The sequence below is a fragment of the Melozone crissalis genome, unplaced genomic scaffold, assembly GCF_028551555.1.
Source record: "Melozone crissalis strain CALT ecotype California unplaced genomic scaffold, PUWL_Pcris_2 ptg000045l_1, whole genome shotgun sequence".
Classification (NCBI taxonomy): Eukaryota; Metazoa; Chordata; class Aves; order Passeriformes; family Passerellidae; genus Melozone; species Melozone crissalis.
The window spans coordinates 16,791,962-16,810,109 of NW_026535823.1; the positions used below are offsets into that span (position 1 = coordinate 16,791,962).

General features: G+C 37.9%; 2 protein-coding genes across 2 annotated transcripts in view; both read right to left on the reverse strand.

Annotated features, from left to right (window-relative positions):
* Positions 1-3: 3 nt before the first annotated feature.
* CUNH1orf146 (chromosome unknown C1orf146 homolog) lies at positions 4-7,408 on the reverse strand. The gene is made up of 5 exons (XM_054285624.1): positions 7,340-7,408; positions 4,950-5,043; positions 3,680-3,848; positions 599-677; positions 4-136 (listed from the first exon to the last, which is right to left on the reverse strand). The coding sequence occupies exons 1-5, from the start codon at positions 7,406-7,408 to the stop codon at positions 17-19; spliced, it is 531 nt and encodes a 176-aa protein (XP_054141599.1). The 3' UTR covers positions 4-16.
* A 9,146-nt stretch (positions 7,409-16,554) lies between these two features.
* BTBD8 (BTB domain containing 8) overlaps positions 16,555-18,148 on the reverse strand; it is a 31,011-nt gene continuing 29,417 nt past the window's right edge. Inside the window, exon 18 of the mRNA XM_054285595.1 lies at positions 16,555-17,662. Coding sequence (XP_054141570.1) covers positions 17,193-17,662 — 470 coding nt within the window. The 3' untranslated portion in view covers positions 16,555-17,192. The remainder of the gene's footprint in view (positions 17,663-18,148) is intronic.

Here is an 18,148-nt window from a genome sequence, read left to right on the forward strand (position 1 = left end):
AAAAACAAATATTAAGTTAATTACGGTGCGATTGGTACTCCTGAAGCATCTTCCAAACTGGACTTTTTTCTATTATTTGGGCTTTTGTCATTTCTATTTTGCAACGAGTATCATCTGCTTGTGGCTTGGAAGTTACCTTAGAGAAAAGAAAAATAAGTAGAACAAAGTGACTTTAGGTAATAGAATATTCAAGACTTTATTTTTCCAATAGTAGAAATGCAAAATTATTTAGCAGTGAAATTTGATTTTTGTGTTCTCAAGTAGGTGTTCAGGAATGCTCTACACAGAGGTGATAGTATTTCAACAGGAGTTAACAGTAAGTGAAGACATCTTAACTTAACAGTGGTAAATAGGAGCCAAAGAAGCTCTTAGATATCTGATTTCTTTTCTTAGATGCTATTAAGAGCTATTAAGTTACCTTTAACAGTAGTTGGAAGACTCAGCTAATGCATCAGAGCACCAGTTCTACCTCAGTGTATTAATGGATTGTGGTCAGTATAACCTAAAAAGTTCCATTAAGGAAAACCAAGTATTTTATAGCTCTTGGCTTTTCCTGAGTAATACACTAATATTTTTAAGTGCATGCAACTGGACTTACCCTAGCCATAGTTAGCATTAATTTAACAGTTTCAGCAGGATTATGAACTGGTATTACACGTAAATTGCTGCCCAGGAATCTGCACATCAAAATAAATAAGGTTACTTTTAGAATATGTATTTAATTTGTTATGCCATAAAATTCAAACAGCATTCCCACATGAAGTAACAGCTTTTTAGTGTGCAGTGTTACTTACAGGGAAGGCTGCTTTTATTCTGAAAGGCAAGTGCAGCATCCATGCTGTTTGTAAAGCCATCTGTCCCATTTCTGTACCACTTATTTAGGTGGGATTTGGAAGGGCTCATTTCTTTATCTAGGTCTCTTCAACAATCAATCAGTACTTCTTAAGCATGTGTACATTCAGAGATCTAAAGTCTCTTCTGTGATATTGCTGAAGGCTCTCCTCAGTGGCAGTAAAAAATATTTGAGGTTTTTTTATGGCTGTGGAAAAGCACAGCAAAGTATCTAAAAACACTGCTAAAAATACTTCAGAATTTGAATTAAATCTTTGTAGTGTACTATAAATAAAACAACCTGTATTCCAGACACGATTAAGATAATGGGATAATTCCTCTACTTTCACGTAAAGACTTGCTCACTCAATACTTTAACCTAAAATTATTTCTTTCTATAAATAGTGTTATTAATATGCATTCATTCTTGAGAAGGGGATCTGAGGATTTAAAATAGTAGCATGAGTTGTTATTCAGTGAGATTATGGAGGAGAGACATCAAAGCTTAGGCAAGCACAGAGCCTCTCCCTAAGAATTGCACCTTAAGTGTGTCGTAACATTGAATTACCTTTGCTCCTGTTTTCTGTTGTAGAGCTAAAACAGGAGAGGCACTTCACAGCAAAGAATGAGGAATTTTAAATAACCAAAAAGAATTTAAATAATGCAGATGAAGTGCCCAGCTGCTCAGTTGCACAGTCCCCTGTGCCCTCCCCTTGTGCCCGCCACCTGTTCTTCCTGCAATCTGGCTGATGGCTTGGAGTCATTCACATTAGGACCTCCTGCTGCTAAGGTATCTCAGCTGAACTTGTCTGCCCTTGCTTCTAATTAGCAAAAATAAATGTTACAGGCACTGTCCTTCTCTAAGCACAGGCACTCGGGTCCCTGGTGAGTTTTGCTAAAATGTGATGTACAAACAAGGGTTGGATTTGCATTTTGAGATTAGGGAAATAAATTGGTGCAATTTTGTTCATACTAGAATGGGCTAAACAAAGCATGAATGAACAAAGTGCGGCAAAAAAACAATTACATGTACTTGCCTAGATCCACGAAAATCTATTTCTAGAAATAGGTTTGCTTCCAATAACAGCAGGTCTAAATTTAGTATTGTATGGACAGAATACTGGTCATTTGAACATGTCTTGCCTTTCCTCCAAGGTATTTAAACTTACCATGCAGATGTACTGAGGTTTTTTGTGGAATGCTCATTTAAGCTGTTATGGTAAACACTACTTTTCTCCCACTTCCCCCTTGCTATACACAACTCTACATAAGGTGTTCATGTTGTTAACAATAATCCTGTAGTTTTCTTGTTAATAATAATAAAAACTAATCCTTCCCCAACTGCAGCAAAAGCATGGATAAGGAGAAAGGAGCAGTAATAGAAGATAACCTGACAATACTAAGGGACTTTGTTTTTTAACAAATCCAACAGGTGACTTGTAGTTTCAAAGAACATGGCACAAGTTTCAACCCCACCAGGAGAAGCTCAGTCAGTGATTACAAACTGTAGCAGAACTTCAAGCTGCCAGGTAATAAAAAATTCATTGCTTGCAATGAAAAAACAAATTTAATTTTAATAAAATTACCAACTTGCCAAATGGAATACAGTTCCAAAACATCACATTTTAGTCATCAGCATGTGCACAAAACCCATTGTTCATAACCACAAAGTAGATTGAGAATTAGCATTGCCATCACCTGAATAATGTGGTCTTGCTGAATGGTGGCTGAACTTTTAAAACCTCTCATGAAAATTTACAACATTTTCACAAACAGGTAATAGATTTCTTACATTTCATCTCATACCCTCTTTATTCATCAGCATTTGGCAGAATGCCCAGGATTTAATGGAACTGGTGCTAGCTACTTAAGGAGGTAAAGATCAAAGACTTCATTAGAATAGTCACTTCTCTGAGGCCAAGAGTGACAACCAACTGCAGTTAGGGCTACTGTACCTACAAGAAAATAGTTCTGACTACAAGCATAGAGCACAATCTGATCACTGTTGTCAGCTAGTATGTACTAAAATATGCAAATTTTCAGACTTCATTAGAAATCAGAGATAAAAGTTTTAAACAAACCAGTTCTAACATAGTTTTATACTTTTGGTGTAAAATAACGTTGATTATTTAATTGTTCTAGCACAGTGTAACAGATGGTGTTCCAAGTAAACATTTTAAAAGCTGGTAAAAAATCTGCACTTTACACTACAGCCTTTTCTCATGACATAAACTTGCCTGCTCTGTTTTGAAAATGACCATGAAAATATGGTTATAGAGCTAAGAGAATTGTCTAATTTTCCAATTGGAAAAAAAAATTTAAATAGTTATGCTCCATAGCCCTAAAATGATTGAAAGGAATCTTATTTGCTTTGTTTTGAGGAACATCCTCTTTTGTTACCTGTGATATGTCAGATTGATTCACTTGGTATTCTTTTTATTTGCTATTAATAAACTAATGCTTTAAATAATTTTTTACAGTGAATTAGTAAAATAAAATTTGTGTATTCCTGAAATAATTCACAAAGGGTAAGGTTGGAAAGGACCATAGTGTGTCAACTCCAACCTCCCTGCTCAAGCAGGGTCATCTCAGAGCACACTGCACAGGATTGCATCCAGATGGGTCTGGAATACCTCCAGTGAAGGAGACTCTACAACTGCTGTAGGCAGTGGCCAGTCACCCTCACAGTGAAGAAGTTCTTCGTCCTGTTCAGGTGAAATTTCCTGTGCATCAGTTTCTGTCTATTGCCTCTTGTCCTATTTATTCCTAAAATAATGTTTCCATATCCAAGACTGCTATTTCATTTCTTCTTAGCAATATAAAGTCCAGTTTGATGTTGAAATCATACCTTCTCTGAATCCTGAACATGACACTCCATTCTTCTGGTCCATGAAGAGCAGCTGACAAAACGAAAAAGCTGTTCCGATGGATGTTTATGAACTTCTGAATTCTTTTGGAAAACTCTTCTTCCCCTGTCCTGAGCAAGTCTTGAGTGTCTGACAGAATAAATGCAATGCCTATTGGGGAAACTGCTGTAAGTGTACAGGTCATGGCAGTAAAGGGATTAAGTTCTCACCACAAACTGGAAAGCACAATTCTTAAAGCAACCATTAGTCTGAAACACAATGGAACAGAACGTGAATGAATTTCCATATCTCTGACAGGGAGATTTGGCCAGTGATTGCTAGTAGTTTTAAGATAAAACTACAAATATTTCAGGTTATTTTTCGACTGTAACATCCAAAAACCACCAGCTATTCCATCTACTCAAAGCAGACACATCTGAATGCCTTTGAGAGAGAGCATTGCTTCAGGAACAAGCAACTGCTATAATGGAATGAATTTGGGGCAAATGCAAAGGCTGACTGAAAAGCTCAGGAAGTCCTGTTTCTAAATGAAAGAAACAGCTGTAAAATCTTAAAAGTTAGCTTAACTGTCTGCCATGAAAAATGAACTTACATCTCTGTCAACTTAAGGTGTTGTGAAAGGGAAAGTTAAGGCTGAAGTTTAGGAGGGTTAACACCTGAGCATACAAAAGTCGATCTCAACGTGTGCTAGTCCTTAGAGTTCAGGCAAATGGAAGTATCTCATCTACATGTCTACAACATCATCTGTTCTAAAAAGGAAAACCAGCTGTTTCATGTTTACAATTTCAGTGATTTCTTAATCAAATCCACTCAAATAATCTTTTTCTTGCCTCCTCTGCCACTACTAGCTGTGCAAATTCAACTTGGAGGTAGAAAGCCAATGGCTCTTACATTTACAGCCATGTATATGAAAGATCTTGATGGCAGCTTATGTGCTTGTGGCATTTAGCATGTTTGCTCAGTTATAACACAAATTTACTGAACAGTTCAACTGATGATCACCAAATCTAATGTAGCTGTTGTACAGCAGGTCCAAAAAAAAAAAAAAATTACAATGAAAGTGGTTAATCCCCAACATTATCTGTTTCATCCTCTGATTTACATACATAGCCCAACTCCTTCCACTACTGCACAACATCCCAACAAGGTAGATTTTATTCAGTGTAGTGTAGCCCACAACTAAATAACTGCCCTGACTCTGTACTTCTTTGGATTTTATGATTTAAAAGCATGAACTTTAAAGTAGTGTACCAGAAAGAGGAAAAATCACAGATCCAGTTTCCACTGACTCTGAATATCGAACTCGGTGTTGTTGCCTCTGCAGAACTGTAGAAATTTCATGATCCTAAATAAATTTTAAAAGGTTTTTTAAAAGGTTATTTTGAAAAGTCTTCAGACAACATGTTAGAAATATTCTTAAAGCATTAGCTGGACCACTATAGATAGACCTTTGGCACTGTTGTTCAAAAAGTATTTCTTATTCCACTAAAAATTAAAAAAAGTACTAAATTGTTAAACATGATCAGTTTTGAAGTATTTGATTGGAAGTTACAAACACTGAATAATAATTATATATGTGTATGTTGTTTGTCTTAGGAAACTCTTGCATTATGCATAAAGAAGGGTTTTTTTTACAGTCTGTTTTGGTAAGATGTGCTAATAGAGGATTTGCAGAAGGGAGGATCATGCAGTAGTGTGTTTCTGTGACTGGTTAATTAGGCTGCATTATTTTCACAGATGTCAGCATCTCAGCTGGAAAATCGTTCAGCAATTTTGTATGGGACATGATTTTCTTTAAAGCTTTTTGACAGAAAGCAATCCACACAGGAAAAGTGGAACATTGCGCTATGCAGCATAATCATCTACAGAATGGAATGTGTTTGGATGTATTTTTCAGCCTGCAAAAAGCATTTCTGCAGTATGTTCCACAGAAGCTGCACGAACACACATATATTAAAGGTTAAATCACTGAGAGTTTTTAGCTAATAACATGTTCTTTAACCTACCCATTCAACACACAGCCAGCCTGCTTATGTAGGGAAGTGCCATGATTTAGTGGAAGAGTACAACAGAAAATCTGGATTGCAAGTGAACCTTGAAGGAGACATTAACCAGAAATGTCACGCTTTCAATTGTCTGGAAAGGGTACACTCAGTGGCAACTGCTTGTAAGGTTTAGCTACATTTTGCAAAAAAAATCTCAGCTTCAAAGCCACTGCTGAAATGTTTAATGTACAAATATAACTAATGTCTATATGAAAATGATAGCTCATAACCAAAACTGATACAGAAAAGCTGTGGGTGCACAGTGTGTGGTAACTGGGAGTGGGGCTGTGGCTGAGCCTCATCCCCAGTGGGTGCAGCTGTGAGCAGCAGGTGAGCAGCACTGACAGCAATGAGCCAGGGAGTGCCCAGGGGCACTGAGCAACCACCAAAGGGAACAGAGGGCACACAGGTGCAGGGCATCAACAGGAGGGGATAAAAGGTTGGGACAAAGAACAAGAAGGGCAGAGCTTGCAGCCTTCTGAAATAATGTGATGTTACTCTGCATGGGCAGAGACCTGAAGCCTTCTGATGTGGTGAGGTGTTGCTCTGTTTTAAAGCTTCCTGAAATGGTATGGTGATACTCTGTGTATTATGGCTGTAACAAAAAGCCATCTTGGATTTGTATTCAGTTCCCTCCATTGCTTTGCTTATGAGGAGGCCTTACTAAGAGCAGTAGTTTGGAGTTGAGCTGAGGACAGGAGTGAGTTATGCTGGTATGGCTGATGAAATCACTGCCATCCATTACCTCCCACCATATTATGGCACAAACATGCACAGCTTACAGGCTGTAAACTCCAAAATGAGTAGGCAAGTAAGTATAGGCTTTAAAGTGAGGTGATTCAGGAATTATTTCAACATGGTTCACCCATTTACACAGCGGAGATGGGGCGATAACCTTGTCAGCCAAGCTTGCATAAGACATACCTGCCTCTGAATCAAAGCTCTCTTGCCTCTAAATTCTCTCCAGCTGGCATGAAATTGGCCTCAGCTGCAGAAGCTAATTACCAGCTCCTTGACATACCCTTTCACTTTACTTGGGAACAGAGTCAAGGCTTCTGATGTTAACAGATAAAAAAATATATATTAAGATCTGTAAGACTCAGTATTTTAAACTGAATTATGTACTTACAGGGTAATTGTCTACCCCTATTTGATACTGCATAGGAAAAATTAAAATATTTAGGGAGAAATTCAGAAAAAATTCAGCAACATTTCTGATGGAATTATTTATAGAGCAAACTGAAAGAAGCATCAGTGCAGTGCAAAAACGATGAGTCAGGAGAATATCCTAAAGCAGTGTAACTCAGAATAGCAGGTGGCAAGAATACTAAACAGATATGGAAGTAGCTAGGAGAAAATACAGTTGCACACAAAAATAACCAGTATTCTAATAGAAGCAGTTTCAGACTAATATCTGGTTTATCCTGAAAAAAATGTACTCATTGCAATTGATTAAAAAGATCAAAAAAATTGATTAAAAATGTACTCATTGCAATTGATAAAATTGATTAAAATTGATCCCATATACATAATATAGGGAATTCTTTCAGCCTTTCCTAGTGAGTCAGATGCTGGCTTTCACAAGAGCTGTCCTACCTGCAGAGCTGTGCTCATAATGACGGTCGTTATCCACCTTGTCTGCTCCTGCCCACAGCTTTCTGCCATTTCTTTTTCAGTGGTTTAATAGCTCTGCAGTGAAGTGTCTCTTCTGAAAAGTTTGGGAAAAGAGAGACCACAAATATTTCCCGCCAGTTAACGAGGTGAGATGTGTGAAGCACAGGGATACATTAAAGAGCTGATTAAAAGCCAGCGGAGCGCCGCCAGCAGCGGGAGGAGGCCGGGAGGTTCCCCTCAGCCTTTGTGCTAGCAGCTCCCGATGCCAGCCTCAGCCTGGCCCTTCCCTGCCCCAAACCTGTGCTGAGGCAGCGCTGGAGCCCCGGCAGGAGCGAGAGGAGGCCGGGACTCCCTCAGCCTTTGTGCCAGCTGCTCCCCATGCCAGCCTCAGCCTGGCCCTTTCCCGTCCGAACCTGTCCTGGGGCAGCGTTGGAGCCCCGCGGCGCCTGCGGCAGGGGGCAAAGCAAAGCGGGAGCCGGGCGGCGGGGAGGGAGCGGGGCCCGGCCTCAGCCCTCGCGCCTCAGCCTCACGCTCAGGCCTCAGCTCTCAAACCTCAGCCTCACGCCTCAGCCCTCAGGAGCAGCCCCGCGACGCCGGAACCGCGGCTCCGGGGAATGCTCGCCATGGGCGGCCAATTCTGCAGCTGTTTGTGGGTAAGAACAGGCCAGGTTATTTTCTATAGAAGTTATAGAAATATAGAAGTTTCACAGGACGAAAATACAAAAGCAAGAGACTGTTGTATTGCACTAAATCAGGCACGATTTCTTACAAGAGACTGCGCCACTTTCAGTGAAAAAGAAATAATGAATATGTTGAAGTTTCTTTTTTAATCATGTAAGAGGAAATAACCCTTCCACATGGTCAGAAAGAGCTGGGATGCTGAATCATTAAAAGCACTGGTACCCAGCTCTGCTCTCTAGCCAGGCATGAGTCTAGCTTCTAATACTGTCTTCTGAAACTGGTATTTTAACCAAAAATCAGATATTTTAGTAAAAGCTTTTTCTTTTAATCACTTTTAAAGCATTTTAAAATACAAGAAACTAACCTCATATATGTATTTTTAGAATGTAATTGCAAAGAAATACAAGTACTGGATTTAGGCTCCTGATAGATACCTTTTTTCCCTGGTTGCCACTTACTGCACATGAAGTTGGACACCCCCAAACTCAGAATATCACTTGAGAAGCATCAAAGTACAATGATGGGTAAGTGTGGGACAATGAGAAAAACCCAAATCTTAAGAGAAAATGCTTCCTATCAGTATTTTGCCTCCAGTTGTTATATATTTACTCACGTATATAATGCATGTTAATTACAGTTGGCAAATATTTATACCAGAAAGTATTTCTGCTTGTCACTTACATTTGACAGTAGCTGGTTTTGGAAATAAAAATAGGGCTTGTTCGGAGACAGAAGGTTCTCAGCAGAATGGACCCTGCACTGTCTCCTGTGTAAGGGCTGCCCTGGCCTAATGCTCGTCTGGGACGTGCCCAAGGGACAATTCTGATAGAAGTTTGCTCTGCAAGACCATTTGAATATTTCACGACTTGGCTTTCTCCTTTGTTTTTGAGCCTGAATGTCAGAACACTAATTAAGTAGAGCTCAGACTCAAAGAAAATAGATTTTTCTGAATTGTGTGTTCTTCAGAGCATTCTTCTCCACAGAAGTTTCCTTTCCCAAAAGGGGCTTCTGAGGAAAGCTATCTGATGAGCTGAAATTATTTTCCTACTTACTGTTACCTCTGCTGTGACCATTTCTGACATTTGGCTAGTCTTAGATTTAAATCTCACATGCATTTCTTTCCCCATACCTACATGGTGCATTTCACATAAAGGTGAAGTTGCAGGAGAGAGAAAGAACAGGGCTGAGTCTGGCAGCATATCAAATATTTCCTGGAAGCAGAGTACAGGACCCTACTTAGGCAAGAATAAAAAGATCTTGTGAGTAGAACTCCCCTGTGATGAAGATAATGGCATAAGCATTTGAATGAATAACTAATTTATGACAAGGCAAAATCTATAATCCAATTAGTGTTTCTCTATGTTCTCCTGGCCCATATCCTGTATGTTCTACATCAGCTCCATTGTTTGGTTTTGTGGGACTGTTACATAGGTATCTTCCTCTATGTATTTTTATATGAAAACTGATTGTCTGTCTTCACACACACATATCAACTGTCCTGTTCTCTGATGACACAGTCAAAGGAAAATCAGTATTTTCCTTTAAAGGAGAAAAACAAGTGAAGGTCCACTAAAGATGGAAAAGGAAAGAAAGTAATTTTTTTTTTGCCATTTGCAGAGCACAAATAAAAATTCATGTCAGGATTCCACAAGTTGAATGAAATACAGTGACTCAGCATTTAACTTACACATAGGATTTATTATTTTCTGTCATACAGAAATCAGCTAAGAACCTTGAGTATGTAGCATGAGGAAGAAGGGTTGTGGGACTATGCAACCATACAGATATTCTTGAAACAGAACACTATGTTGACAAAAATTCATTTCAAAATAGGATTACTTAGGCCCCAGCTCATTATCTAGGTGTGGAAAGCAAGCAGGTGGGAATCATGCAAGCATTTGGTTTGAGAGCTTAACACCCTCCCCCTTCCCTCCACAGGATTGAATGGTCAAAATATTCCAGGACCATAAAGCCATGGACTACAGGTAGTGACTCAAACCTTTCTTCATATGCATCCCATTATACATATATTGGATTAATCTTGGTTACTAGATAATCCAGAGACATGATAATCTTGGTTACATGATAATCCAGAAAATAGAGATTGAAGGGTTTTTTTCTCTACAGATACAGGAGGAGATTTTGTTATAGGCAGGAAGTTTGATTTATAGGTGGGTTTCTTGTTTGTGGATATTTCCTCATTTTATGAAAGTCACAAAAAGCTTTTACACTACCTACACTGAATCTGGCATGTACACAGAGTTTGTCCTATCTGTACTGATCTTAAGCACACTGATATAACTCTACTGGCAGGATGTCATGCCACACTTGAAAAATGGTTATTAAAAAAAAAGTGAAGAATGAAAATTACTTCATTAAGCACAACTGTGAGAAAATGGCAAGAATTCCTACATTAAGGATTGCATAGGTGAGGATATTGTAGGTTAAAGTAAGTTGGTGAGATCAGTCTCAAAAATGTTTTATATATTTAAGGTACATGGGCCAAAATTTTTACTCCAGTAACTAGTCTCTCTGTCTAGACACATAAATAATGTGATCTTCATAAATGTGCATCTGATAGCACTCACACTGACTTAGGTGGGAGCTCAGAAAGAGTAGTCACTGTCATTGAGTGCATAAATACAAAGTATGATGGACTACCTGGGTAACTGGGCTGAGTCCCAAATTTGTGCATGTGAACCTGTGTTCAGGTTCACCAGAATACACACTCTAGTCCAGTTTACAGTCACAATCTCTAAGTGTACAAACCCCATTTTGACCATCAGTGTCCTTGATAAATGTATCTAGTTACTGACTTACAGTCAGCCCCTCCAGATACTGAGGTTTGAGTTACTGAAGACATATACTCATATTTTACAGTGCAATAGAGAAGGAACTTATGTTGCATGTAATGCAAAAAGTTAGATTCTTAGGACTTTGATTTCTCTAACTGGACAATCTTCTAAGCCATCATTTAAGGAGAACAGGGAAGGAATTTAATGGAATTCCCTTATTAATTATTTCATACTTTAACTGCATCTAGATGGTTCATCAGGATTAGAGCCTCATTAAGTTGAGTACTGTATAAAAACACAAGTGTGCACAGTGCCTGCCCCCGGTGTCAGCTCCATTACCCTCTCTGAAAAGAGAATGTTAAGCTGAAAGCCAATCTGCAGATGTGGCTGTGGATTCACTTCTGTGTTTGCAGAACTGTGGCTTAATGGAGTGCAGATTGCGAAGAGAAGTATGAAAGGAAGGTCAAATGCAAGAAACAGGTGTGTGTGCATGCCTGCTCTGTATAGCTTCTACTGGTTTTAGTTATCAAATATAAAAAAACAAATTTGTAAAAAAATTACCAAACTCAGTATTTTTCCCCAGCTGATATCCAGTTCTTAGATAAATCACTTTTCTCTGTTACAGGATTAGCTTCTTTAAACACACAGTAGTTGTCAATGGGAAGAAGTAAAGTTTTAAATTAGCTAAAGAAGACATTTGAGCTGTCATTTTTCCAAAGTTGAACATTAAAGCTTATTTAAAAAAAATAGCATATAGCTTTTGTTCAAGAGAGAAAAATGAAAATCAGTATGGATTTTCTGCAAGAGATGAAAGCTTCTAATTATATTTGATTTCAGATCTAAAAGCCCATTTCCAAAGAATCATCTGTTGTAATAAAGCTGCAATACTTCTCATTTTATCTTTTGTCCTCAGTTCCTATGTAGTCCTGGCAAGAATGTCATCCATCAATGGAAAAATGTTAAATCACCCCGGTCATGAAATATTAACAGAATGCATACAATTATGACTCCTAAATTGAAGTCTTTCTAGCTGTAATTTGTCATACCTACAATTGTACAATGTTATTAGTAGAATAAAACTAGAAAACTACAAAATATATATATTGGAAAAATAGCATTTCTAGTACATGCATTATTATAGACAGGTCCTGAGCCTCATTCAGCTGAGGTCAACAAGAGGGTTTCTTTGACATTAGTGGAAGCAAAATAATGAATTCCTAAATATCTTGGTTCTCAGCAACAGATGAACAACATAAGAGCAGTTCTTCATTCCTTCATGCAAAGGTTTAGGATTTCTGGAGCAAAGTAGAATTAGCATGCTACTTACTATTTTCCAGATGGCAATAATGTATATTGAAATATATATAAAATAGTCTCCTACAGTACGTACCTACAACAGGTATGTGTTTTTTATTTTTTTAAAATCATATTCCCTGAAACAAAACTGATAGACAATGCTAGGGGAACACATCCTTGGAACAGTCTTTGAGAGAAACATAGGAAGTTCTCTAGCCCTAGTTCTTCCAAAATAATAATAAAATTTGCCATCTCAAAACTTGAGTACAATTTTGAAATAATTAAAAACCTTAAAAAGTATGTTAGAAGATTATTAAACGTGTACAGTTCAATCACATATCGTCCAGAACTTAAAAATATTGCAAGCTAGCTATATTTCTTGTACTCAATATTTTCCAATGACACAAAAAGTAGTTTTATTATAATGAGAATGGTTTAATATCATATATCTGTTTTCCATAAGCATTGTGTTTCTGCCTGCTGTCTTTATTACCATTTTATATGCTGTGGATGTTGATGAGGCCCTGAGAACCCCATCTAACTTTGAAGTTGCCTGTGCTTTTAGTAGCAGGTTGGACTACAGACCTTTAGAGGTCAGTTCAAGCCTACCTTTTCCTGTATTGCTATGATTTTTCTGTAATTCTTTGATTCTGGAGGAAGCTTTTCTAAGGGAAAAAACTGAAGAATTTATGAAGTGTCCTTTGCATTACCCCCATCCCACAAAGCAGATGTCTGGGTTTTTATGCACTTATCTGATCACTTGTAGCAGTCCAGACTGGCTGCTGATCTCATTTCATGCTTACTTATCTCTTCTGATCTTCACTGTATGTCTCAGCCTCTGCATTTCTTTTGCTACACTACATCAACATGGTATAATCTCATGCATTGAAGAAGCAAACCAAAATATATTATTAACTGGTCTGCTTTTCTGTTGTTTCTCTCTTAGTGGTTAGGCTCTGTATCCTTCCTGCAGTTCTGTCAGGCTTTACCAAGCTGCTGTCTGTTGCCTTTGGCTCTGTGGGCCAATCTCTCATTTTGACCATAGCCCCTAGGAACACTTTCCTAATCTACCTCAAAACTGGCATTTTATACTCATCTGCCTTGTGGGCTGTGTTCAGTGAAGCCAGTGGTGCAGTTTTCCTTAAATCCTCATTTAAATCCTCACCCTGCCTCCATCTTTTCATTTCCTCTGCTTCCCTAAGTTTTTTTTTTAATAGGTTATTGGAAGAACTGCCCCCCCTCCTGCCTTTCCTGTACAGTTCCAAGTGCCTGGCCTTCCCTTTTCTGTCTGCAGTATGTCTGTTGGTGACTTACTCCACAATAATAATACTAGCTGTTATCTGTACGTAAAAACCCTGCAGAGCTGCTTCTCCAGTCCAGATTAGACTCTTAACTTTCTAAGTGAATAAAAGGTAATTATGCTTACAGATACCACTTTTGGAGGTCTACTCTTTTTTTAAACTTAAACTTTTAAACTTAAACTGAATATACATGCAAAACATCTTTGCTTATTTTTCATTTTCATGACATGTCATTCAAGGTAGGCCAAATCAGGGTCATTATCTGAGACTGATTGCCAAGTCCTCTCCTTTAAATTTCACTGATAGTTTACGAAATGTGTGTTGCTCTCTGTAGGATACAGCCATCTTTGCCCATTCACAGAACCATCTCAGGTAAGCTGTCACTTGCACCTGTTAACTGCAGCCTGGTCTTCTCAGGCTCTGACAAAGCAATTTCACTGCTCTTATTCCAATTATTACTGCCAGGGGAGTATTCTGACTGTGCCATCTTTTTGGTTTCCTCACTGACACCCCTTCACTGTTTGCTCAGATGTATCTGTCTGCCTTGTCTTTGCTTTAGAGGTCTTTCAGGACCTCATAATCACTATTCACTTGGAGCCCATGGCACCACCTCTGTTTCTCTATCAAGTTTTCAAACAAACCTTTATCCACTCTCTCCTGTTTTGGAGAAGAGGTGAATACAGTGATAAAATCACTGTCAGGAGGTATGAGAAGGACTCCAGAGAATTCAGGTGACTGATACTATTAAACAAATAGCTACATGCACCAGGTTTAAAGCTTGGACATTCCCTTGAATGAGGTCAGGGTCAAACAGTTTAGGCAGCACATAAGGCTGGTCAGGATTATACATTCTTCCAGCTCCCTTGTTATCCAACCTTCAAATCTCACCCTAAAGTTTCCCCTTCTCATAATGCATACAGGAGAAAAAATGACTATTTAAACTGATGATGTGCTGAAGCTATGGCTAATCAGCTAGACAAATATTGACACTCTCATTTTACTTTTCCATTCATGTGCATTTTTTTTTATCTTTTGTCTTATCTTGGATTCTAACCACTCTGTGGGCAGTCTTTGTTTTTGCTCTTTGTTTGTACAATGTCTAGCCAGTGGGATGCTGGTCTGATTAAGCCTCACAGGCGCTCTAGTAACGCGAATTAAAAACAATACCACGTCCTATTCCTGCTACTCCTGCAGACACTCTCTGCCTGTGGGAAGCTGAATTCTATGGCTGCCTCTGTACCAACTGAACAATACCCTATCCTCATCAGCGGGCTGCTGCAAAACTGGTAAAGGAATTGCAACAACAGCACTGGGGACTTGAAGAGAGAAGCCAATTTAAAGTAAATTAGCAAATAAAAAAAGTTAATGCAAAGACAAAAACCACAATTAAAAAAACTCTATATGTGATTGTATTTCATACAATACACTTGAAATTTTGTGTCAATTTTCAGTGTCACTTTATCAATTCACTAAAAAGTTAAAAATATGGGCAAAGTGAAAAATAGACAAAAGGATCCCTTCTTTCACTTTCTGTCACTTTTCCTTTCCATCACTTCATGTTGTTTAACATGAGAATGCCCACTGTCAGAATAACATCAGGATTTTAAAGCTGATTCAACTTTTTGGTAGACAACTTTTACTTTAGTGCTTTACACAGACATTAAAAACCACTATTCCTTGGCCTTCTGTAAGAGCTTCTCTTGAGCTTCATATTTTACTATGGCCAGTATTATAGTTCTCTATTTTATCCAAAAGATTATCACCTACTGATGTACCTTGTAAATGCTGAAGGTGAAAAATAGGTTTTCTTGATGTTTTGCACTTCTAAAGGTGGTTCTAACTCCCTCAATATGAAGAATGGGTTAAATGCAGAGTATTACATTTATAATATTTGGAATTACAATATCTCAGACTATTCATCCTGTTGTTAAAAGAGCAGATGAAAGATTTTTATGATGAGACTAAACATCTTCCTTCCATGAGTTTAGAGTCTTCCACTGACATAAAAAGAAAGGAAGGTTTTCCTTTTTTTCCCTTACCTTGATATTAAAGAACAAGATAAATTTCTTCCTCCATTCATTTTGAGAATAAAACTTACTTTTACTTATGTATCAGAAATTCAACAAAGTGCCTTGCTAGATAAATTATTTTGCCTCAAAGATCTTTATTCTGTCAAATCCAAAGTCATAACTTCTTTAATCATACACTAGGACAAGTTCATATTTCTGCAGAACTGAGTTTCTGACTATGAACAAAAAGAAATGAAGTTTGTCAAGTTAAGGTGCACTGCTGGAATTGTGCAAAAGCTTGCAGATCTGAAGTGTTATCAGTGGTTACAGTCAGCTTAAGTTTAGTACTTCTACAGTTTCAACCAGAATAGAATGTTAGTTAGCCTTTTACTCCTGTATGGCACTCACTCCTGAAGGCACTTCTGTTAATGACTAAGAGGAGGTAGAATACTTCCTTTTGAGATTTTAAGTTGTGTGAAAAACAAGCACTACTGTTTCCATAATGCAGATATCTTAAGGGGGTCCAACCTCTGCAGGGAACAAAGCCCTGCATGTCTCAGGAGTTCTGACTAGGGAAGAATTACAAGAAGTTTCTCACTCCTTCCTCCCCCGTCAATCAGAAAAGACAATAATCAGTCCTATCCACACCCAAAGAGCCAAAAGCAGCAAAATTATCTGTATATCCTATTTCACTCTGAATCAAAAGAAAGGTTATTGTGACATTTAGTCTCAATTTATAAAAGCTACACTAGAGATAATAACAAAGATGCAGTAATCCTATTACCACTCCCAAAAATGTGGCATCTATGAAAACACACAAAACCAAATTCCTGAGAATCTTGCTATACTTCAGCATGAGAACATGCAAGTGTAATTAATTAATGCCTGAAGGTAATTCTAGTTAGCATCAGACTTCAGATGTAACACTGATCACAACTTCAGATTCAGAGGTACTTTTGGAGACATCAGACATGCTGTTTCTTAGAGCAGGAGCAACATTCTACCAACTCCTTTGAATTCATGCACTATGCCATTTAAAATATTTACTTAAATATGTGCATTTTCATGAAAGAAACAGTGCTCTTCGTACAGCACAGACCCTGTGAAGTCTTAGATTTGAAGAAAAGGCAATTAAAAAAATTTATTGGAAACTTCTAAACAAAACAAACCAAAATACAAAAAATCAAATCTGGAAGAAACAGATGAAACAAGCTGCTCATATTAACAAGGTCCAAGGCAGATTCAGATTGAAACATTTTCTTTGAGTATGTTTTTCTGTCATTTAAAGTAGTGTTGGCACACATCACCTTTTGACACAACCATTCTGAATCTTTATTGTTGTAAAATGAAGTCACCATATTGGGGGGGAGAAGGAGAGGAATAGGTCTACTATAGTGCATTCGTCTTTAAATTTTTGATCAATGAGAACATTAAATGTCAAAAAAGAAGATAAAAGGGAGGGCAGAAACCTAGACTTTTCCTTCATGTTATCTAGTTTTTCTAACAATTCTAGAAAATACATGCTCAAGTTCATTTTTAGAAAAGACATACATTTAAGTCTTGAAAAATTATTGTACTTGTGATTAAATCTAGATGATAAGTTAACATATTTACCTCAATTTATCAGAAAGATTGCCTCAGTATCAAGAATTGCTCGTTCTTGACTGATGCAGTATTTCATTAAGGTATGGAAACAACTCATCAAAAATAGATTTGGGAATGGGTTGGAGTTCAGTTGCAAAGAGCTGAAACCTTAATGATGGGTTTCCAGTTCAAGAATTGTCCATTCCCCTTGAGGGGACGAGCAGTCTTCAGATGAAAAGCTCGCCACTGTAATGCTTGTTGAGGAGTCGTCAAGTGGAGACATGAGCTCAGTCCACCTGCTGAATGTGTCAGCCTGGGAGCTACCCTGAGGATTGGAACCATCTCGTGCCAGAAACAGTGTCTGATTGATAAGACATTGTGCTAAGTTAAGGTCTTCAGGAACAGAGTTTTTGAAATCTATATGTGAGTTATGCTCAGATAGCAATTGCCTGAGTAGAGTCCAGTCCTGTTCTGCAAACGGTTGATCTTCAAGATCCATCTCTAGATCTGCTGTTTCTGAATCCATCCTCTGCTCAATTGCTTCTCCAACATCCATCTCATATATTGGAGAAAGGGTTTTTGAAGGCCGATGTTCATAAATGCAGGTTTGTGCCATTGTGTCATAATCATCTATGTCTCCTGAAATAATTCACAATACTGTACAATGTAAAAATTGTAGATGATCCTCCCCTCAGGGCTGTGTAGAGCAAAATTTAATTCATTCAGGAAGGACAATCCAATCAGGTTAAAAAAGGGGGGATGGAGGGTTATACAAAATTGACAAAATTTGAGGCATTTATTACCTATATAAAAACAAAGTATGATTTATAAATTAAGTTAAAGCAGCAATCACCACTGGTAATTAACAATAACCTCCATAATTAAGTTTCTGATACAGAAAATGACAATGTAAATATACACTTAATGCACATGAAATTTCTCATTTACTACATAAATTAAATTTAGACCAGGAGGTGCATAGAGGGAATTAATAGAGAATGATTACTGAATGGTGACTTAAGCTATGTTAGCTTAGTAGAGAATTAAAACCAAAATTGTTTATCCACAGGCTTATTTCTACACTGCACATGCAAGGGCAGCTGCAGGCAAGGGCAAGCAAACTTA